Here is a 24,278-nt window from a genome sequence, read left to right on the forward strand (position 1 = left end):
ATATATATTATATAATTTATACCAAAATCGATTTTATAATATTTATATTTGATCTAGTAGAAACTAAATGTATTTTTTAATAGAAATATATTGAAAAATGAAAATTTATCCATTAAAATATATATATATATATTTTAAGGATTGGTTTTTAAAATAATATAACATGAAAACCCCGAAAAAATAGATCTCACACAAAATCTGAGATCATATCCCCACGACAGTAAATGAGATTTTTTTGTTAGGATTGATTAAAACAGATAAGAGGATGGGAACGAGGAAGGCTTCTCCGTCCCCACTTCGCTCAGTGGACATCTCCGGCTATATCTTTAGGGTTTGGCTCCCAGTAACCCATATATTATAACTAAGTTGAATCAATAGTTAATGTTTATTGATTTTCCAATTTTCTTAGGGGCATTTTACTTCTTTCGTTACTTAGTTATATATGGTCAACCAAAACGAAGTAGTAACATGTTCTTAGCATCCAAAGTGTTAGAATTACGAGAAAAATCTAAAAATAACGATAATATTAATTAATTAGATGTTTTAGATTTAAAACAATTAATATTATACTTAAATTAGGTCGAATCTTGTATAGAAATGTAGGGATTCATTGTGTGTACCCCTTTTAAAAGAGCTCGGGTAAGTTGGTATCTATGTCTAATTGAAAAGGAACAAAAAGATGGAGCCCGACCTATTTAGTAAGTAGAAATGTTTTGAGTATAGTACCTAAACAAACAAATACAACAAAGTCTAAGAGAAGCAAAATATTCTTAAAATGCAACCACGATAATTGAATGAAACCCAATAAGTTTATGTCGTCTTTATAAAACAATTTCAATATTTATAATGTCCGAATTTGATGAGTAAATGTCTTCTAAGATATATTAGGCTACGTTATTCTAATGTAATACCTCATACCATAAGTTTCGTCGATATTATTTAGTAGAGCAAACAAAACATCTAGAAAAAAATGTCTTCCAATTTAGAGAAGTCACATAATTTAAAACCACCGACTTTATCAACTCAAAAGAAGTGAAAAAATTTGATGGTGAACATAATCTATTAATCACGAACATCATCTTCAGCCATTACAATATTTTTGATGCATAATATTATTTATTTATTTATTTTTGGGAAAATGTGTAAAATTTTTGTGGTGGTTGGTTACATTTTATGAAGATTTTGTTTTTTTTTTTTTTTTTAGGTTAAATTAGTTGGAAAAAATTGAATATCTAATGGATTGAGAGTAAATGCCGATAGTAAAGGGATTGTAGATCAATAAAATAAAAAATAAAAGAAAAAAGATGGCATATGTAAATTTCGTATTAAAATAGCTTTATTTGTTTTATTTTATTAATTTAATTTAATTTTAAAGCCCAGCCACCAGAAGCCCACTAGCCCAACAATTTTACCGACTTATACAGCCCGATCCTTATAAAAAACGGAAAAGAAAAGGATAGAAATAAAGATATTGATTCCTAAATCTTGGATAGCCCTAACTCCGATTCAATCTCGTTCTCTCTCACGAGTCGCGATCACCCATCCGGCACCGGCTCCTGGTGGGCGGCCGCTGTTTCCTATCTCCCGTGTATCCACGTTAAAGGCGGTGGCCGTGGATTATTATTATCTAGCTAGCAGCAGCTCCTCTCAGGCTCCGAATAAATCTCTCTCTTTCTAAAAGCTGATACTTTGTGGACATCATGGCTGGAATTTTGGTTCAATCGACGAATGTTCCTGGTTTGGTTGGTGGAAGAAAGGGTCCTCCTGTAAGAGGATCAGGAAGCGGTAAACGGGCCGTTAAAATGATGTCTAGTGTACATGTGCCTGGTTTGAGGTTAAGAAGCTTCTCTGGACTTAGGGGGTCTAATTCGTTGGATAATATCTTGAAAAATGGACAAGATTTTCATTCGAAGATTGCCATTGCGATTTCTTCTAGGGGAGGAAAGGCTAGCAGATGTGTTCCAAGAGCCATGTTTGAGAGGTTCACTGAAAAGGCAATTAAAGTAATTATGCTTGCCCAGGAGGAAGCGAGGCGGCTTGGCCATAATTTTGTTGGCACAGAGCAGATCCTTTTGGGGCTTATTGGCGAAGGCACGGGTATTGCTGCTAAGGTTCTTAAATCTATGGGAATTAATCTTAAAGATGCACGTGTGGAGGTGGAGAAGATAATTGGTCGGGGCAGTGGATTTGTTGCTGTCGAAATTCCATTCACTCCTCGTGCAAAGCGTGTTTTGGAACTTTCTCTTGAGGAAGCTCGCCAACTCGGTAATACTTCTCTTCCCCCCTGCCCCTGGAAAATGAAAAAGATTCCTCCCTGAATTGTTATCGGTAGTAATTTTCTTAATAGTCTTGTTTCTTCATATAACACGAGCTTCACCATCTAGCGCATCTTTGTGGTAATTAAGGGCTTGAATATTTGGTGGGTGTTTAACTTAAGATGTCCTGTGTCCAAAACTAGAATGCTTGTTAAAATTCTTCTTTTCTCCGAAGTTGTATGCGAGAGGTGGTGTTGGAGCACTAATAATCTTTCGATGAAGTATTAGGGTGTGGCTTGATACCTCCTTGGATGGATGTCATTTGAAGCATGATATTGGTATTATGCTTGGTTAGCATTTTCATAGTAATATCTAATTTCATTTTCAACTGGTAAAATTTACACATTTCACCATATTTTTTTCCCGCAAAATATATAACCATTTATTTTTCTAATTTATTTCATGTTGTTTAAAATGTTTTAATTTAGTCCCTTGCGTTTGGTCTTGATGTTCAAACTGGCTGATAATTTTTTTAGCAAGTTTATACAAAAATTTCGGACAAATTAGGCCTGTTATGAGACAAGAATCATAATTTAACCTCTTAAAAGTCTGAAGGGGCTTGTCTCTGTGTTTGTGTTTTTGTTTGCTGAATGTTGTTGGATTTCTTAACATTGTATTGACTACTAAACTTGCATGAATTTTTCAGGCCACAATTATATTGGGTCAGAGCACTTGCTTCTAGGACTACTTCGTGAAGGTGAGGGTGTTGCAGCTCGTGTTCTTGAAAATTTAGGTGCTGATCCCACCAACATTCGGACTCAGGCAAGAATTTCGTCCTGACATTATACATTTAGTTTATCTGAGGCAAACATTTTAACTTTAGCATCACAATTTATAAATTGAGTGAACAGGTTATTCGAATGGTGGGTGAGAGCACGGAGGCTGTTGGTGCTGGTGTTGGAGGAGGGACCAGTGGGAACAAAATGCCAACTCTGGAAGAGTATGGAACAAACTTAACCAAGCTGGCAGAGGAGGTACTTTGGAAATATATTTTCTGTGTCGCTAGACAAGGAGTTGTTTCTTCCTGTAAACGCAGGTTCTAATATCTGTTTCTTGTCTATAGGGTAAACTGGATCCTGTTGTTGGTAGGCAGCAGCAAATAGAACGTGTCACCCAGATTCTGGGTCGGCGGACAAAAAATAATCCTTGCCTCATTGGTGAACCTGGTGTTGGGAAAACTGCTATTGCTGAAGGTCTGGCTCAAAGGATTGCTAATGGGGACGTTCCTGAAACAATAGAAGGGAAGAAGGTTAATTTATTATTATTTCTTTACTCTTACTAGCCCCTTCTCTTAGAATTCAATGAAATACCTCGTTATGTGTTGAACATCAATTGTTGGTGTCCTTGATGTTAAAACAGCAACCTTTATTGCTTCCAGCCATGCTTTCTTCTCTTGGAAATTTGGAAAAGAAGGAACTTTAGGAAGTTAGATAATAATAGGGCTAGAGAAAGGGTGTGGCATTGGGTTTTATTTATTCTGTGAGCCTGTATTGGTGTCTTCTTGCAGTTTCTCGCATGGTGCACTTTTTAGTTTAGAGCTGGGAAAAGTGGTGCTAATTAAGAAACTGGGAAAAGAGTAAATCATGTCTTCGAACTTTTATTTGTATAGCTTTACTCCCTTATATGATCGATTTACTTTGTGGTGTAGGAAACATTTGTCTGGGGATGGTACAATGTTAGAGTTACCCAGTACAAGCCTAAAGAGTTGGGAATAAAAACAGTATACTTTCAGTAACTAACATGGGTGTTACGTACTGTAGAGATCCTTTGGTGGTCTTTAAACACTAAACATATTTTAGATTATGATAAATTGTACTACCTTTTCATGATATTAGTTGTCCTTTTGTAGGGTTAGGACATCTAGCCCCTCTTTTTGTTGCCACTCATTTGCCTATATACTGATTTGATGCTACTGTTAGAAGTCTTGCCGTGATTGTTGGAAAGTGTTTTTTTTTTTTACAATATTATTATTTAGTCTATTCAGCCTTTTTAGCGAATACCTTAGATTTTATTTTCTTGATGGTAATTTTTTGATCAAATATCTAAATTCTAAACCTGTGATCGTAATATTTCTAGTATGATATTCATATTATTTTCTCAATATTATAAATTTTTATGCAATTTCCATGAAGCCACATGCTGAATGGTATCTTGCATTCTTTATAGAAAAAGGTGATTCACGCTTATGTAATTAACTATCTTATCATACATTCATACAAGCCATAATTATATTTAAGCAGTAAGCTGCACTTTGTTATGGTGACAAGTACCAGAAACACCGTAGGCCTTTTTATATGGCTTTACTTGAATTAAAATGGTCTTTAGTTCTGCTGGTCAGCAAGCTCTGGCAATTGTTTGGAATCGTATATTTATTGAAGTAATTATTTAAAATTTTCTGCTGTGCAGGTTATAACCTTGGATATGGGCCTTCTTGTTGCTGGCACAAAATATCGTGGAGAGTTTGAGGAAAGATTGAAGAAATTGATGGAGGAAATAAAACAAAGTGATGAGATTATCCTTTTTATTGATGAGGTGCATACATTAATTGGAGCAGGGGCTGCAGAAGGAGCTATTGATGCAGCAAACATATTAAAACCAGCCCTTGCTAGGGGTGAACTGCAGGTAATCTTCGAGACCATATAATTCACAGAAAAAAAAAAAAAAAAAAAAAAAAAAAAGGAAACAACAAAGAAGGCCAAAACAGCTTAAGAGGCTGGGGTCCCAGAAAAGAAAGCTATTGCATGAAGGTCTTCCACTCTAGGTTTATGAAAAAAAATTGTGATTACTGAACAATTATTTGTGAAGGACACATCAACACGAGGTCATTTTATTGATAAGGTCACAGAAACAATATATGGATTTCTCTTTCTTGTGAAATTTTTGTGGTTTCTTTACCATATGAGCCACGTAAAAGCACCACTGGCACACCTTTAAAGATCTCTAGCTTTTCCTTTCTACCAAAGAGCTTTAAATGACTAAATCTTCAAATGCTTATGAGTTTTTAACAATACATGCCGGTAGTTTTCAATCATTGTTATCCTTAAATGTTGCTTGTAAATCTAGACGTCTTTATTCCTTACTCCTAGTGTTACTGAATTATCTGGTTCTCTACTTTTGCAGTGCATTGGAGCTACAACTCTGGATGAATACAGAAAACACATTGAAAAAGACCCAGCCTTAGAAAGGCGATTTCAGCCGGTCAAAGTGCCGGAACCATCTGTGGATGAAACCATACAGATTTTGAAAGGCCTTAGAGAGCGCTATGAAATCCACCACAAACTTCGTTACACAGATGAAGCATTAGAAGCTGCTGCGCAGCTGTCATACCAGTACATCAGGTATGATTCATTGGTTTGCAAGAAAGTATTTAGCTAATTGAAGAAAGAAAAGCTATGTGATGTTTAATATCCACTAGTTCTACCCCCTTCATTATCGACTGTTTTGGTTTTATAAAGATTTGATAGCATTGATGAAGTCCACGTCTCTGAATAGATTAGATAAGCATGATAACGTGTTCAAAATTATTGCCTTCACATTTCTATACATCATGATAGTATTGACTTGTGTAATTGATGGATTGCCTTTTCATGTCTGTGCTCCGATATAGTTAGGTAAGATTGTAGTTGCTTTCGTGATCAGTTTGTGGAAGATGTGTATTGATGGATAACTGTAAAATTGCAGTGATCGATTCTTGCCTGATAAGGCAATTGATTTGATTGATGAAGCAGGTTCCCGAGTTCGCCTTCGTCATGCTCAGGTATGTTCTCATCATCCTTGCAATTTCTCCAATCCCCTTGTGTTCCTACACAATTTTGTTACATTTTTTAATTTTATTTGCAGCTACCTGAGGAAGCTAGGGAGCTTGAGAAAGAGCTCAGGCAGATTACAAAGGAGAAGAATGAGGCTGTTCGAAGTCAAGATTTCGAGAAGGTAATTCTGTTCTTTCTAATTTTTCTCCCCTGTTATTCTCAGCATCTTATGGTTTAGTTTGCTGAAACTGCATGTTGGTGCTCTTTTTTCTGGGTTTTTCAATGAATGATCAAGTGGGAGCAATATCCAAATATTTGGTCTTTGCCTTGCCATTTTAGAATTTGATAGAACTATAGTGAATGAAATTTTAGTTAACTTTTACTTAAAACAGGCTGGAGAATTTCGTGATAGAGAAATGGAACTGAAGACTAAGATCTCTGCTCTAATAGACAAGGGCAAGGAGATGAGCAAGGCAGAAAGTGAGGCAGGAGACGTAGGCCCCGTTGTGACCGAAGTTGATATCCAGCATATTGTCTCCTCCTGGACTGGCATTCCTGTTGAGAAAGTATCTACAGATGAATCTGACCGCCTCCTCAAAATGGAAGAGACTCTCCATAAGAGAGTCATTGGTCAAGATGAAGCAGTTGTAGCCATCAGCCGTGCGATACGCCGAGCTCGTGTTGGACTCAAGAATCCCAATCGTCCCATTGCAAGCTTTATATTTTCTGGGCCAACTGGGGTTGGTAAATCTGAGTTAGCAAAAGCATTGGCCGCATACTATTTTGGCTCTGAAGAAGCAATGATTCGTCTTGACATGAGTGAATTTATGGAAAGGCATACTGTCTCCAAGCTCATTGGTTCGCCCCCTGGTTATGTTGGTTACACAGAGGGCGGTCAGTTAACAGAGGCCGTTCGTCGTCGTCCTTACACAGTGGTGCTCTTTGACGAGATTGAAAAGGCTCATCCTGATGTGTTCAACATGATGCTTCAAATTCTAGAGGATGGAAGGTTGACAGACAGCAAGGGCAGAACAGTAGACTTCAAGAATACACTTCTGATTATGACATCAAACGTGGGAAGCAGTGTAATAGAGAAGGGAGGCCGCAGAATAGGGTTCGACCTTGATTACGACGAGAAGGATAGTAGCTATAACCGTATCAAGAGCTTGGTGACGGAGGAACTGAAACAATACTTCAGGCCAGAGTTTTTGAACAGGTTGGACGAGATGATTGTGTTCCGTCAGCTCACAAAACTGGAGGTGAAGGAGATCTCAGACATAATGCTGAAGGAGGTATTCGAAAGATTAAAAGTAAAAGAAATTGAACTTCAAGTGACAGAGAGATTTAGAGACAGGGTGGTTGATGAAGGATACAACCCAAGCTACGGTGCGAGACCATTGAGAAGGGCAATCATGAGACTCTTGGAGGACAGCATGGCCGAGAAGATGCTAGCAAGGGAGATCAAGGAGGGGGACTCAGTAATTGTGGATGTTGATTCAGAAGGAAACGTGACAGTGCTCAACGGTAGCAGTGGAGCTGCTCCCGAGTCTTTGGCGGATGCTATCCCTGTGTAACGTGTAAAGGTATATGCACATTTTATTTGATAGAGATTATAATAACTATCTTATCATATTATTTTACCAGTTACGAAATGAAATGTATTTCCATCTTATTATCTCATGGATTGTACTTGTATAGTCTATAATTCTAACTGGATGGATGGCCACGGCTGGTGTAGTGGATCTGGAAGTGTGTAATTGATTTATTACTTCTCTTCTTCCACGTTGTATTTCACAAATGAATGGCTATTTCCACTGCGAGGATTGGCATTGACTTCGCAGACTTTGTTAGAATAAAATAACAATGCCTTAAAGATCATCCAGATTGCATTCCTGAGCATCAAATTTTCACTATGGCACTTCTCACCATTCTTCTTTCAACCGTCATATGAACAACACATTTCACATAGAAAGGGTTTTGGGCTGTTCATTTGTCTTGCACTCCATCGACCTAGATGATGAGGATGACTCGATGCCCCATGATGATGTTATGGAGTGTATGGGGTTGAGTCTGTGTGGAGTACGTGATGACAATCCTGGGGGATAGTTTTGATAGAGTAAGGGATAAGAATCCATCCATTGTCTTAAATTCGATCTAAACTAAAAAGACCAACCTATCTTCGGCGGTCTAAGTAGAAACACCCATCGCGACCAAGAGTACTATGTCTCTGCGAATTAAAGTTAAGAGTTCAAGAGGTGCTATGAACTGAGCTGATTAGTTTCAAAGTCACTCCACGTAATAAAAGGGTGTTGGAAAAGGAGAAAAACGTTTGCCATAGAATTGAAAAAATTTGAGAGGAAAAAAATGAACTCAGATGAAAATGGATTGAATAAGTTTCTCATGGATGTCCCTTTCTAAAAGGGGTGATGAAATGCCAAGGGAAGCCATATCAATGGGAAATAAACTTATATAAGTTTCCACGACAAGCCTAAAAGCGCGAAGAAGATACTTTAACTCTCAATTAGGCAAATCTTGTAGTGTCAAATTCAAGAATAGGGGACAATTGTTGGGGCGAAATAGGCTGAAACCCACCGAGAGTAAAAGACCAAAGTCCAAGAAGTGATCTCGAAAGTTAGTCAAGCTTGAGGGATCAACCTCCACAAGTGTTGAACAAGGACGGGACTTCCGAGATTGACCCCATGGGAGTCGGCCAAAACATTATAATTGATCCCATCAGTTGAGAAGATTAAGGTTTGAGTTTTGGCAACAATTTGAGGAATAAATTGGTCGAGTAATGACCCAACCTTTACCTTATCATGGATTCAAAAATAAAGTTCAAAGTTTCCGTATATGTCCTTTCACAAAGTTTGAGTTTGAAATGTCAAGAATCTAAAAGAAATATAAACGAATCAAGAGGAAAAAAGTTATTGAGTCTCTCGACCAACGATTAAGTTCCTTCAATGAACGTCTCTTCCTTTTCAGCCAAGTCAACATTCAGTTTAAGGAACCCGTTTATAAACTCTTGAATCAAATTTATATTAAATGAAATGATCATTTCTAAATTAGGGATTATGTCATTGCTCAAACCTATACCAACCTTGTAGGATTCAGAATTTTCTAAATTAGAAAGGCTTGATTGGATTCAATATGAAGATGTTACTACTTTCAAGTCACTTTGACTCATGAACAAAATTTTATCGAGATTTTTAAAGGAAAAGATGTTTCATTTGTTGATATTTTTGACTTTGTTAGATGATCTTGATGATATAGATGGGTTTCATCTCTTGAACTTCCATTCCTATTTACTTCCATTTATAACATATTTATGTTTATGAGTTTCATTTAAAAATTTATAAAGTGTCCAAATTAGGCTAGTCATTCCAGCATAATTTGTCTTCACTCATATTATTCTAAAAAAAATTACAGGAATCCCGTTCCGATCCCCACAAAAATAAATGAGAAATTTCGCAGAGATAGAGAATGAAATAGGTGACTCTCGTCTCCGCTCCACCCTATAGACATCTCTAATTATTATAGTAAATTGATATATTTTAGAATTTGTATATGGTTTATAAAACATATTAGTTACACAGTAAATATACTAAATTCATTTACTGATAGCTTCTTAAAGTATAATGGTTTAATTAGTCAATTAACCATTTTGATTAATATATTATTATAAAATAATGTATCGAAGACCAGAGTAATATTTATTTTATTTTTAAAAAATTAATATTTAAATTTATAAAGAAGTGTTTTAATTAATTAATTAATTACAAATATTATAGATATTGAAAAAGTATCCCAAAATTCAATTTCAATTCCCTTGTCGAGCTCCCTTTGTCTGTGTGCTTGGCTCGATTTCTGGTGCGCTCCGTAATCCCAAAGCCAACATGGACGATGAATTGCTGGAACTTCAGAGACAGTTCGAATTCGCGCAACAAGCGAAATCAAGCATTCGATTATCGGAAAGAAACGTCGTTGAATTGGTCCAAAAGCTTCAAGAGCTTCGTATCCTTGATTTTGAGCTCCTTCACACCGTCACTGGCAAAGAATACATCACTCCTGTACGATTGTGTATTTCTCTAATCGCAGATAATTTCTTCAATCATTTACTTGTTAATCGCCTAAGACAAACAATTTAATTCCCGATATATATATATATATATATATATGATTCTGTTGAACTGATGAATATAATTGAAACTTTGTTAACTTCTTCAAAGGGTTCGATTTTAAGCTGTTTGGTTTGTTTTTGCCCCCGCCCTGCAAGAAGCCCAGTTCTTGAAATGTAGGATATATGGCAGTATGGACTTAGGATGTCATTTTGTAATTTATTTTAGCTCAATACCAGTGCATTATGAGCTGCAGCTTTTGTTGTTCTAATGCCTTTTAATACAACAGGAGCACCTAAGGCGTGAAATATTGGCTGAGATTGAGAAGTTAGGACGCATTTCTTTGATAGATCTTGCGGATACTATTGGTGTGGATCTATACTATGTCGAGAAGCAAGCCGAACAGATCATATCTGATGATCCACGACTTATGTTGATTCAAGGGGAAATAATATCTCAATCTTATTGGGATTCTGTGGCAGAAGAAATAAATGAGCGGCTTCAGGAATCTAGTCAAATTGCTTTGGCTGAAATTGCTGCAGAGTTACAAGTTGGTTCAGAATTGCTTGCATCCATGTTGGATCAACGGCTTGGGACGCTGGTAATTTCTTCTCAACTATCATGATCAGCCAAATTTAGTGTAAGGAGGAAAGTGTTTCACTGTGATTTTGTTGATTTAGGTAAAAGGTAGGCTTGAAGGTGGTCAGCTGTATACCCCAGCATATGTTGCACGGGTTTCTGCCATGGTTCGCGGTGCTACCAGAGCTATTACTGTTCCTACAAATTTAACTGTAATATGGAGCTCTTTACAGCAACTCTTGCAAGGAATTAATGGAGCTAGTGGTATAGCCGTTGATGCTTCATTCTTCCAGTCTCTTTTTAATGGACTTGTGAAGGAAAATGAGATTCTTGGATCACTTCGTGCAGGTGTTCATTGGACACCAAATGTATGCGACCTTTAACTTTCAATTTGTGCTTATTTGCAGTTCTTTTTCTTCTTGTCAAATGCTTATTTGCAGTTCAGATTATTTTCTACTGATCATAGTAGTTATTTGTAATTATAATAGGGAAAAAAAAAAAACAAAACAAAAACAAAGAGAGGGCTCTCAGAGTGTTGGCAAAGGAGAGGAAAGGGAAAGAATTTGGGTTTATAAGAGAATAGATATGGCAGCAGTTATAGATTTTCTTAGTTCTTCATTTATCTTCTAAAAGCTAATGTAGTTGTTCGGTTTAATGTGAAACCATAATGCAGATATTTTCCATTGCTCAAAAAGAATGTGTAGACTCTTTCTTTTCACAGGTATGGAACTCATATCATTCTTCTGTGTTTATGTTGTGGAATTACGAACATGGATTTCTTTCTCATTTATAGAATTAAGTTTGTTTATCAAAATCATTTAAAAGTAATCATTGGCTTTCTTCATGATACTCTGAATGATGAAGCGTATGTAAAAGATTTGATTTTCATCCATGCTTCTATATGAATATCTTTAATTGCTCTCCTTAGTTTAGGTCCAGTAGATAACCATTTTATAACTTCTTTTAGCATTGGCGTGGGAAGATGCCTTCATCTTTCCTTTCCTTTTTTGTAATTTTATGATATTGATAAAATGTTTGTTATTCTTAATTTAAATACGCATGTGTAGAGATTATACACATTTTATAGTCAGTCAAGTGCCTAATATTATTTATCACAAGTATACATAAATCCTACTAAGATATGTACGTATATTATCATCGTCCAGTATCCTAATCTTTAAAATATAGGTGCTGTAATGCATGATACAAATACTATTTTATGTATTAGTTGAGTTCTTATTAATATTTTGCTTTCATTTTTTTCTTCTCATGCTCTCTGCTTTCTTTTTCTCTCTCCACCTCCGCATTGTGACGCAAAATGAAAAAAAAAGAAAAAAAAAGAAAAAAAAAAAGGAAGTTGTATGTAACGTGAGTTTTTCATTTTTATCCAAAAAATAGAAAAAAGTACAGCATCTCATTTTCGTCTAGAACCATTGGCACTTTTGCAAGAAATAATTGTGGCTGTAACTGGAGAAGTTGGGGCCTTGAAGTGCTTCTGGAAATATTTTGCCTCAGTAATACTATGTTCTAATTTATGCTATTTCTTTATTTTTATACAGAATTCCATTATTAGCTATGAGTTTCTGCGAAAACTTGGAGTTCCCAACCCCATTCAGTTCTTGCAGGTATTTTATTTCTTTTATCTTGATTTTGTGCATTAAAATAATGGAATTTCTGTGCTTACATCATAAACTTGTGATAGAGATCTTGCTTGATTCTAGTCCAGATATCCTGATGGCATACCTTTAAGTACTACATTCATTCACCCTTCAATAGTTGAAATGTTGGATTCTACTGTTGAGGATATCCTTGAGCGTGGTAGCTGGTAAGGATTATCTTGTTGTAATATAGTTAGCTCGCCTTTTGTATATGTTGTTCATAAAGAATTGGAACTTATTTCATTTTAAAATATTGCTTAGATCTTTAAATACTGAAAGATGACCGGAACTTGGTAGGAATGTTTTACGATAGACTTTCCTTTTAATCACAACTCATTCATAAATGAGTAATTTACCTTTTATGCAAACAATTGTGCGCATGTTCTTATATCAATACTCAGAATAGTGTTTGCAATGCTTTCCCTACATTTATTTTCTAATGTTGCAGGACCAATTCTCTTCTTGTACTTCCTTCATCATTTGAGCCCCAAGATGCATCTAAAGTTTTGTTATCATGCCCATCTGTTCGGGTTTCTTTAAAGGTGAGTATAATTGCAAAGTTGTGTTATTGCTCATTTAATGACACGGGGAATTTTAAGACTGCCTTGTTCATCTTGCTTTGCAGTCTAATGATGCTCTCATATTTGGTGATTCATTTATATTCAGCAATATTTTTATCAAGGTATGCCTTTTTATTATATAATTTTGTTGTCATTCAGTTTCATAAAAAGAACCTACGGATTCCTTCCATCTTCTTTGAATTTGAGTTGTAGTTCATTACTAGATGCTAGTTGTGTACTAGCATACAATCAGTCAACTAGTCTTGTCAGGATGGCTAGGTTTCATGCTGGTAAGGTGCTTGGAGAGTTCGGAGCGGGAGGGGGGCAAGGTTGTGGTTTTTACATGTTAACTTGTGAGGTTGATTGTTGAATGGACTTTATTGACCATTTTGCATGTCTTGTGCGTGGCATTGTAGATCTTGTCATCAGACTTTGATTTGACCTATATTCTCTCCTTTGCCTCTTATCTCTCTCTTGTACAATATTAGAAGTTTGAATTTGTAGCCATATCACAGTATTATTTGAAATAAGTGATCAAATTTCCAAGTAGATAATGGATAATGATTTGTGAGAAGTAACATAAAACTCATGCGGAACATTGAAAGAACTCTTGAACCTAATTTCACTCTTTAAATTGGTTTATTAAACAATCTTGTATTTGTATAAACCAGGATCTGTATGCTCGCATGGAGAAAGAGATGGAGACCATAAATGTCCCAGGATCTTCTATAGGCACCTTTTCTGGAGATTCACTAAGCAGTAGTAAATTTCAAACTGATCCAAGCATGTTTTCTGAGTCAATTGAAATGGGAAATAATAGCGGTAGAACTGGAGAGATTATGGAGAAAAGGTCAAAGAAAAAGAAGGGTAAATCAACTGGAAATACTCAATCTACAGCTGCTGAAAGTGCTCTGGATGATCAGGAACCTTCAACTAAATCCAAGAAAAACCAGAGGAAAGCTAAGGCTTCATCCTCTGTGCAAGTGGCAGAGACTAAAGCAGGGGGTAAAAAGGAGTCAGTTAAAACCAAAGAGAATGATATTTATTACCCTACTGAAGAATGGGTTATTGAGAAGATCAAGACACTGATACCTGATCTTGAGGAACATGGTTGTAAACTTGTTTTGAGTGGAATTCAATATTTTATAATAATTTGCATACATCGTAGTTCTTATTCTGACATACTAAATTATAATAGGCATAGATGATCCTGCAATAATCCTCCAACCTCTGGTAAATCATCTTAGACCTATGCTGAACAATTCATGGAGAGAGAGGAGGAAGACATTATTTTCAGAAAATGCAGAGAAAATGAAACGCTTACTTGACAATACCCAACAGAAACTTGATGAGGTAAATACAGTTATATTACTCTATGTTGGTGGTGATTTGAACATTGCATTCATTCTGTTTTTAGTGGGTAATAAGTTTAAGAAGCTTATGATATATTATTGAAAACCTACCCAGAAGAAACTGTATTGCTAAGCTTGCGTTTTCCTGTGCAGTCTTTCTTAAATTTGCAGCTATATGGAAAAGCTTTAGATTTATTTGAAGATGACCAGTCAATATCTGTAAGTAAAACGTTTGGTAAACAATTTTTGAAAAGATGTACATGTGAACTGGGTATAAACACAAAAGAGATATTTGGTAATGCTTTACAGGTCATTTTGCACCGGCATTTGCTAAGAACAACAGCTGCACCGATTGTGGATATGCTTTTTCATAACTTGGTGAAGTTATATATTTTTCTTTTTATAGTACAAATTGAATCCAGAGTGAATGATGGGATAATGATTATTTGTACTATGAATTTCTAATGTAGGATTTGCACAACAAGTTGAAGAATGGAATTGAAGTTGCCGAATTGCAGAACTCTGAACCAGTCTCACTTAGTACTGGAGAAAGAACTACAATTGTATGGAAAAAAAGCTTTACATGATATAACTGTTAAAAAAAGGATGAATTATCATGGTTTTTCTTTCTTTTGAAACCTCTAAAAAACTTGGCCTTGTTTCCAAAAAGTGATATGCTCACAGTTGTAATTGTGTATCTTTGCATTTTAGGCCAAGAGCTTTCCTGGATCTCTGTCAAGTAAGGCTGTTACTGTAGCTGAAGCTTTGGAAGGGAAGGTAAGTCATCGATTATTAAGAGGATAGTGCTTTTTGTGCATGTAATCATATTTTTTCCCTTAAAGGAAACTGTTGTTGATAATGATAATGTTTTTCAATTGCCTTCGTACTTCGGAAAACTGTTCGACAGACAATATTTCATATTTCTGCTTCCATATGCTCTATTTCTCTATTTTTACTTCCCTTCAAAGGTATTGCTAGTTAGAGTTAGTACGCAATTAAAAATATTAGTTAGGGTTGTTTCTTCAACAATTTGATGCAGAAGATAATCCATCAATGAATAATAGAACATGTTGCATTGCTAATCTGGACAATTGATTAATGCATATTTTTGACAAAAAAAGTCAAAGGGTTTGAATCCCACCCCTATATGTTATTGAATTATATATGTGTGTGTCTGTGTGTGCTGCTTTAATCTGTATCAATTGGAGTTGCTTTTTCAATCCTGAACAACCCTAAATGTTTAGGGTCTGCGTTTTTTTGTTCTTTTGTACTTCCATTTATGAAATTTGGTTTCTTTATTAAGAAAATCACGTTATCTTTCCAGCACTCCTATTTCTTTCTTAATCGACTATTTTAGTTACAATATTTGTTTTCTTTATTTTTTTTTTCAATGAAAGTATAGTTTCTCAAAAAAAAAAAAAAAAAAAAAAAAAAAAAAAAAAAAAAAAAGAAAGAAAAAAAGAAAGAAAAAAGAAAAAAACAACAACAATAGTTTAAATCCAATTTACAGAGTTTTCTAGTATATGACCATTTTTTTTTTTTTTTTTGTCAAGGCTTATGAAATTGAAGTCCTAATACCTATATGAATTTAAGTAATCCTAGATTGATTATCAAGGTGCTGGTCTGTCTTTTTTTTTTTTTTCCATCTTATCTTGTCTTGTGTTTACAGATTTGACACCACAATAGCCCACCAAGATCTCCAAACTTTCAAATTGAACATTACATTTTTCTGTTGTTGTGTAATATCAAACTCACTTTTTTCACTTGATTTTTTTTGTTTGTTAGAGAACATTGAGATACAAGTTTTCATTTAATTTCTTTTTTCTTTTTTAAGAATTTAAATCAATTTTAATCTTCATTTTCAATCGGATTCATGGTGTTCATTTCTTTGTACTTTATTTTATGGAAAATTCATTCAGTGCATACACTGAATATTCAGTTTAACCTAAGTTCAATTTACATTTTATGAGTAAATAAATTTTACCACCATATTTCTATTATTCGTTCATATTTTCAATCAATGTTTTTTTTTTTCAAGTTTCTTCCTGAAAGCTTTTTTTATTTGTACTTAAAGTTGCTACATTGTTTGGATTTATGTTGTCATTATTTTGACTTTTCAGCATGATATTGGTTCCAGTTATTGTAGTCGTAATTGTAGATAAAGCTTAGCTGTTCAATGCAACATATCTCTGAAAGGACCTAGTGTATTCTAGAATTGAAGTACTAATTGTCTAATAATAATTTGGAAGGATAATGTCTGTGAATGTTATGACCCAGAATTTTAGTGTTCTATGTAACAGCTGATGGACACCTTCATAAATGCACTGGAGGATTTAGCAGAAGAGAGGTAGCCGTCCTATTTATTTAGTAATTACGTCCCTAAGAACATAACTCACTATTGCACTGCGCTGAACATGTGAATCTGCATTTGGTTTAGTGGAATGATCGTGAAAAAACTTGACAAGAAATTGGAGAGGACTCTTTTGCATTCCTATCGTAAGGTAAGAAATTTTGATTTTATGAATTCCGAAGTTTGAAACTTACAGACTTGCATTTACGAAGCAAGGTTGTCATTTACTCATGTTTTTCCTAAAATATGATTTGATTCATAATCTAAATGCAACAGTGGTTCTTAAGTAACTGGGACTTCAAATTTTAGTTTAGGACAGAAGTCGATAATTAAGGAAAGATAAATCTATAACTAATAACAATAATAAAAAGAATCTCCTAAACAGCTTAGGTAAGAAAGACAACTGTACAATATTCATAATAAGTTATTAAAATGGGCTATTGCCCAACATTCTTCATCAAGCTAGTAATGAATGTTTTCTATTCCCTGTGGAAACCTAGTTCTGAAAGCTTGTCAGGCAAACTTGACTTAAAGAGTGAGGGATTTTTTGAAAACTTTATGTTTATAATCTATGTTGCCTCATTAAGAAATTATCTTTAGATGCTTTTTCCGATGGAATGTTAAGCTTCTTCAATTCACAAACATACAATGTTGCAACCTTGACTTACGGAAAGATTGTTGTACAAGAAAGGAAATAAAGCTAACAGAAAAAATTTACTAGGAAATGAAGGGAAGATATTTGAGAAAGGAGGAAAACAATTTGAGAAACCTTGGGCCAAGTGGATCTTCTTGGGTGGGGTTTTAATTAAATCCAACTTTCCTTTTAAGTCTTCAAAAGTGTCCCTAAACATAAGATTTGTGAGGATATATGTTAGACATCCAATCCAAAAGGTTTATTCAAGGAAGGGAAAAAAGGGACTTGTGGTTGTTTCGAACATTTAAGAGTGTTACTTTTAGTTAGTTTCTTTGTTGGGTATTTTGAATTAGGGATAACTAGGTTGCTTTTGTTTATATGCTTTATTCTTGTAAAGACGGGTGTATCTTGTATTTTGTGCGGTTTCTTGATGTTATGCAGAGAGATTGATGACCCTCTTGAATGTTATGTGTTAAATTTTCTGTGAATTTAGTGAATTGATGAGAGATTTCAAACAGTTTGAACTGGGAACAAGGAAGATAAAAGAAATTATGGGAAAGGTGGATGAGAGATTTGAGGCTATTGAGAAGGAAATTGGAGAGATGAGTGAAAGTCTTCAACGTTTACCTAGATTGGAACAAGCCATTGAAGGGCACAGGGAAAACATGACACAAACATTGTTGTTGCTTCATGAAGTAACTGCCCATAAAAAAGAATTGTACCATTAGATCGTGAAGGATACAAAGTAATGATCAAAAGTTGGAATTGGGGGAAACTTCTGGAAACATACCCGAAAAAGAACGCTGTGGTAAGAGCATGGGTGAGGTTGTTGAATGGTGCTTTAAAAAAAGTGAAGATGCCCATGTTCGATGGCACCGATCTGGAACCTTAGATTTTTTTGTGCTGAACATTATTTTGAAGAATAGCAAAAAGATATTGCTTCTAACACAGGAGCTTCCTACCCCTGGAGGAGCTTGGTGAGTTGAAATCCCTCTGATGCGGGGTGGGTGGTTCAGAAACAATGACTCTTCTGGAGGAGGCAATGTGAAAAAGAAACATGAGAGAAAAATGAATGAAAAGGAAAAATAAGACTTGTCCCCAAGGCCTTGGGTCAAGTAGGCTTTCTTGTATTGATTTTTGCTACATTAGATTTCTTGCTTAGGTTGCATTGTTGCTGCCTAGATGAAGGTCAAAGATACTATATACAAAAACTTGCCCAAGTCCACGGCAGGTTGAAAATATGAAATACCTCCAACGTATAGTTCTTTATCCTTTTCTAGTTTTAATATTTTATAGCCATTATGCACATGCTCATGCATGCTGCGGTGCATTAAACTGAAATTTGAAGGTCCTTAGTTTTATAGAACCACTCACTATTTTTTTTTTTTTCTTTTTTGTTCATTAATTTCCAGGACTTGACCTCTCAAGTTTCTGCCGAAATGGATCCAATTGCTCTTCTACCGAAAGTTGTTTCCCTTCTCTACATACAGGTTTGTGAAGCTTAACTATTAATTGAATTAATTTTATTGTACCCGCTCATAATGTTCTTTGCCTTTTGGCTTGTTGATCTGGATTTCTTGTGATAGATTCATCATAAAGCTCTTCAAGCTCCTGGAAGGGCAATCTCTTTTGCTATTTCTCGGTTGAAGGTATGTTTTTATAAAACTTGATGAAAGAAAGATGATAATTAAATCTTATCTCCTGATTAGTGTAACAGCCAAATGTTTTTGTATGAGAGTAATTGTGGAGCAAATAAAGTTTCTAATCATGCTCATATGTTCATTAGGTAAGCTATTTAGAGTCTGGTTTAGAAGAGAGCGAGACAGAAATATTACTATACTGGCTATGGGTGTCATTGGTCTTTGCTGCAGGAACTATCATTTGCAGACTCTAGAGTTGGGGCTAAGAAAATGAAGTTTTTATGCTTGAAATGGAGAATAAGTTTGATTTAACTCCTGGAATTACACTTTTGAGAGGCAGATCTGAGGTCTTTCCCTTTGGTAACGTAACACACTATAATATAAAAGATAGGACAAAATGACTACAAGTAATTGGACCTTTAAGGGTTAAAATCTTTTCTTTAATCATTCTGCTAGCATAGGTTTGTGTTTAGGTACTTAATATTTTCAAATTAGTTGCTGCAATTTTGTAGGTTTAGGTACTTAATATTTTCAAATTAGTTGCTGCAATTTTGTAGGTTTGGTTTAAAGAAATATCAACCATAAGGTGCTGAAAGGTGGTTCGAACTCTAGACTAGTCTCAAGCTTTTGAATTTGTGTTGTTTTGAAAACCATAATTGTTTTTGCCTACTAGGAAAAAAAAAAAAATTGTGTTGACGGGTTTTTTTTGGTACAGAAGCCTTCACTATTTTTAGAATGAATTTAGCTAGATTAGGATGTATTTTGGAAACCTACGGTTCTATAGGTTTTTTCCTTATTTATTTCCTTCCTCTACTGAATGTTAGCTAGCATGCAACTTTCAAGGAATCATGGATAGATGCTCCCTTCAAATAAATTCGATTGAATTTGAGAGAATTCTTATCAGCATGAATTTGTTGAAGGTCAAGCTTACCTTAAATTTTTTTTAACAACAAACAAAACTTTTCATTGATAGACTAATGCTCAAAAGATACAACTCCAAGAGGGAGGGAATACAGAAAACAGTGATAACAAGGCATCCGAAGTAAAGACATAACATAGAAGAGCAAAGGCCTGGAGACAGAACACCATGATAAGTATCGTAATCTTGCGGAAACAAATCAAACAAACCAAGAGATGAACTGAGCTAGAGACAACTAACCAACCACAAAGCTATCCAAACTGAGTTGAAGTTTTCACTATCTTCAACTTATTATAATAGATTCTAAGCAAATGCAGGACTGAGTCAACCAAAAGTGGAAACTCCCAAAGAACTTCAAATTTCTGGCATAATCCAAAAAGATACCTTAAACAAATGCATTGGAGAATGGACATAATGAACCGGGCTAGAAGAAACTGAAGCTCCCCTATCAAATTTTCATGAGCATCCAAACAAAAGCACCAGCAATATAAATGACCTCCCCAAACCTCAAGTAAAAAAAAAAAAGCTAGCTAACTCCTTCAGAACTATCTCCCAAACCTCGTGAAAACTAGGAATAGACCAACAATGAAAAATTAAGCATTCTGACGGACTCCTGGAACATACGTCAATTCTTGATTAGTGAGGAGAATTTATCCGGTAACAGAATATCAATTCTGGATGGTTGATTTTCATCTGAAACTTTAACAATGGGGCAATCTGACTTATGATGACTGGTAATGAGTTTTTAAGTCAGCATGAACAGAATCCTCAGAATATCACTTCTCCCTTACCTTATATTAATAATGCTCGGTCTATAATGGACAAAATAATTTGTTACGAAGGTGAAGGTGAATTACGCATGAAAATTAATCAGGAGAGGATGATTACTAGTGATTGCTCAATGATGCACTGCATCTCCCGCTGCAAATTCCAGAACCTTTGGTGAGGAGAGAATGAACAAAATCCATCTTATTATCAAGGCTGCCAAGCTGCTGCTGTTTCCTTTTACCATCATTCAAAGTATTTGTTTTGTAAAAATATGACTTTAAGTTCAGTTCTTACATGCGCTGTTGGACTCGTGAAACCTGCATTCCCCTTTTTGATAGGCCAGTTTAATTTGTTAATAAAATCACTAAATTGCATGCGGGGTCTACTGAGGTCTGCAGCTCTCTGAAGTTATGTGCTAAATTTCAGGATAAACTGGATGATTCAGCATGGAAGATCTTATCAGATTACCAAACTGCAACAGTGACCCTTCTATCGCTTATTTCAGCTGCTGCCGGTGATGTAAGTGAAATTTTCCTTCTCTCATTATTGATTTACGATGTCTAGATTTGAGCAAAGAGAACAAAAAAATTTCATCGTGAACTAGGAAGAATGAAGTCTTTAGATTCACTAATGTGTCTGCATCCAACATTGTACTTAACATCCTGACGTTCCAAATCTAGCTAGATTGAAGAATATGCATTGAATAATATGTAAGTTTGGTTTTGTATTTCTTTTCTAGCCATAGCTTTGTAGGCGAGATCTTATGTCATTAAAATATGCAATTAGGTGAATAATTTTGTAAAGATAACATTAAGATCCGATTATCTTCATTTTCAGTTGATATTTTTTTCATACTCTTAAAACAGGAAGCCATTTACGTTTCTTTTGACCTTGGATAGAACTCATTTGCAAAAGCAAGCACTAACAGATGTTTCTGCACATGTAATTTTTCAGGAAGACGACTGTTCATCCGACAGAATATTGACCAAAAGGGAATTTCTGGAGAGTCAAATTCCAGCACTTAAAGGCCTTGTCCAGAAGGGAGCTTCTGGAGAGCCGAAACCCAGCACTTAAAAGGCCTGGTTTTCTCTGCATAACGATATCATACGATCCGAGTCTTGCAGTTCATGTATGCAATTTTCAGTAAGTTCTCTAGCCTAGCACTCTTTGAAATGGAATCAGGCTACATAAAACTTCAAATTCTTTATCTCCTAACAATGTGCAGGTGAGCAGCTTGGGTAGCAACATATCATCAAACAGTTAATTCTCTTGACATAATTTTAGGACGAAACGATTTACGCATATCAACTCGAGAAATGATTGGAATTGGCCATCATGATGTGGTTGATCACTCGCTCGCCTATTTGGTAAAAACTCTGAATAAACGCCATAGCTTTTTAAACAAGGCCATAAACAGGAGATTTTCATGTGAATACACTGATGACATTATACTCTATTTTAGAAGCTAATACATTTAAAAGTGAAGTTTATGAAAATTTAATTATTGCAAAGATTCTACTGATTATGGGGCTGCTTTAAACAGGAGATTAATGATGGATTACGATGAAGTTTTGAATTACGTTTACATATTCTAATGGACATGAACTCCAATGCTAATTTTAATTAATTTAAATATTTAATTTTATTTACTTATTCAAATTTTTATACTTGGAAAAGAATTAATACCTATATTAAAAAAAGTAGTATTTTAAAATCCTTTAGATTGACATAAATACTTGTAAAGGAATAAAATTTATTATTTTTTAGAACAAAATCTACAATTATTTGATTTAATAAAATAATGTTATTTAGTTTATTTTAAAATGATATGTGTGATGTCCACATTGGTTGGGGAGGAGAATAAGTCACTGTTTATAAGAGTGTGAAAACCTCTCTACCACCATTTATAAGGGCTTGGAAACCTCCCCTAGCATGGAAACCTTCTCCTAGCAGACATTTTAAAGTCTTGAGGGGAATCCCGAAAGGGAAAGCCCAAACCCCAAGCCTTGAGGGGAAGCTCAAAAGGGAAAGCCCAAAGAGGACAATATCGACTAGCGGTGGATCTGGAGCGTTACAAATGGTATTAGAGCCAGATATCGGACTATGTGTCAGCCTTCTCATTGTTCCCCAAAGAGAGGTAGACACGAGGCGGTATGCCAGTAAGGACAATGGGCCTCAAAGGGGGTGGATTTGAGGATGGTCCCACATCGATGGGAGGAAGGAAAGAGTGCTAGCGAGGGCCCCCGAAGGGGGGTGGATTGTGATGTCCCACATTGGTTGGGAAGGAGAACAAGCCACCATTTACAAAGGTGTGGAAACCTTTCCTGGCAGACGCGTTTTAAAGTTTTGAGGGGACAATATCTGCTAGCTTTGGAAAGCCAAAGGACACTAGCTATGAATATGGGGTAAGAAAATCACTTACAAAATTTGAAAAAAAAATGCTAATTCACTTATAAGTTTAGCTCTGATTCTATGGTTTTTATTCGTTTTCTTTTTATTTGTTTTGAGAACTATACCGATGAATTACAATTCTTTTATTTTCTACTGATTCTTTTCTAATCCAGATGTATGGATTCATGGAGCTATGTGTCTATGGAGCAACTACTAAAATGTGTAGAATCTCTAATTATCTCGGTCATCTATGAGTTTCATTTTTACATGTGACACTGTAACTCTCTTTTAGCATTCACTGATTGGAAAACTTAATTTGAAAATTCATTTATGAAGTAATAATTAGATAATTATAATATGCTACAAGAATGCATAAAATATGTACATATAAACAAAGAAACCAATTATTGTAACGATATTTATTAATTTTCATAGTTTTTCCAAACAACCAAACAACTGTCGAGAAAAACTAAGAAAACAAAAATGTAACCAAAACATTGGATTCCACAAATCACCATTCCTTACCGGCCGCCACAACAAACCAACCGTCGAAACATGGACAGCAACGCACCACCGGAAGAAGCCTGCTTGGCGGCGGCCCTAGCAACGGCGAAACAGCGGCTTCTCCTCTTCCTCAGGCCTTCACGGATCTCCTCCGGCTTCCGAAGTGACCTGAGCTTCCCAAGGCAATGCTGAGTTGTACCCTTAGGGGCGACGGCGTCCTCTCTAGAAAAGGTGTAGCTCCTCAGATACATTTGCCGGCGAGCCCCTCTCGGCCGTGGGCGGCGGCGTTCTCTCTCTGCAGAGTCGTTCTCCTCCTCCGGACACCGCTGCAGGTTCACGTGGGTCGGCCGGCCGCCCGGGACGACGCAGACGTTGTCGACGCATTCTGATATGCAGACGGAGGCCATCGTCGGCGAAGAGATTCCGGCGACGGTGATAGGGTTTTAGAGATTTTTACAATGCAAAATGAAAATGGGGAAATGGGATTTAATTAAAGAGATTTAAATTCTATTTGATTGTCAACAACTAAGGAAGATGGATTGATGAGTTTTCTTTTATTATTATTATTATTTGGATTATCTCTATTTGGTTGTCGATCTTGATGTGATATTACCATACTTATACAATGTTATTTATCGATCGCTTCGTATTGTAGTTGCCAAATTACGCTAAATCATTTGAAGTACACATGAAAGGCGTCTATCAAACTATGCGTGTTAGTGCAGTAACATATCCCAGTAGCAT

General features: G+C 35.5%; 2 protein-coding genes across 3 annotated transcripts; both read left to right on the plus strand.

Annotated features, from left to right (window-relative positions):
* The first annotated feature begins 1,489 nt into the window (after nucleotides 1–1,489).
* LOC111786769 (ATP-dependent Clp protease ATP-binding subunit ClpA homolog CD4B, chloroplastic) lies at nucleotides 1,490–7,841 on the plus strand. Its single transcript, XM_087121823.1, has 9 exons — nucleotides 1,490–2,265; nucleotides 2,962–3,077; nucleotides 3,167–3,289; nucleotides 3,379–3,564; nucleotides 4,722–4,937; nucleotides 5,436–5,653; nucleotides 5,997–6,072; nucleotides 6,156–6,245; nucleotides 6,457–7,841. Exons 1-9 carry the CDS (start codon nucleotides 1,701–1,703, stop codon nucleotides 7,636–7,638), a joined length of 2,772 nt encoding a protein of 923 aa, XP_086977949.1. The 5' UTR covers nucleotides 1,490–1,700; the 3' UTR covers nucleotides 7,639–7,841.
* Nucleotides 7,842–9,864: 2,023 nt separating this feature from the next.
* On the plus strand, nucleotides 9,865–22,135 carry LOC111786824 (E3 UFM1-protein ligase 1 homolog). 2 transcript variants are annotated; one of them, XM_023667046.2, is made up of 21 exons: nucleotides 9,867–10,131; nucleotides 10,469–10,780; nucleotides 10,860–11,126; nucleotides 11,432–11,479; nucleotides 12,318–12,383; nucleotides 12,480–12,583; nucleotides 12,865–12,958; nucleotides 13,042–13,098; nucleotides 13,648–14,086; nucleotides 14,175–14,329; nucleotides 14,482–14,547; nucleotides 14,638–14,706; nucleotides 14,799–14,891; nucleotides 15,040–15,105; nucleotides 16,629–16,675; nucleotides 16,766–16,829; nucleotides 18,725–18,802; nucleotides 18,899–18,961; nucleotides 21,066–21,158; nucleotides 21,594–21,782; nucleotides 21,865–22,135. In XM_023667046.2, the coding sequence occupies exons 1-20, from the start codon at nucleotides 9,958–9,960 to the stop codon at nucleotides 21,711–21,713; spliced, it is 2,475 nt and encodes an 824-aa protein (XP_023522814.2). In that variant the 5' UTR covers nucleotides 9,867–9,957; the 3' UTR covers nucleotides 21,714–21,782; nucleotides 21,865–22,135. The 2 variants fall into 2 exon arrangements, with proteins under 2 accessions (XP_086977638.1, XP_023522814.2); XM_087121512.1 differs by lacking the exons at nucleotides 21,594–21,782; nucleotides 21,865–22,135 and adding an exon at nucleotides 19,926–20,813 and having other exon boundaries at nucleotides 9,865–10,131.
* Nucleotides 22,136–24,278: the final 2,143 nt, after the last annotated feature.

Source organism: Cucurbita pepo, chromosome 2 (genome assembly GCF_057944985.1).
Source record: "Cucurbita pepo subsp. pepo isolate OVF chromosome 2, ASM5794498v1, whole genome shotgun sequence".
NCBI classification, from domain to species: Eukaryota; Viridiplantae; Streptophyta; class Magnoliopsida; order Cucurbitales; family Cucurbitaceae; genus Cucurbita; species Cucurbita pepo.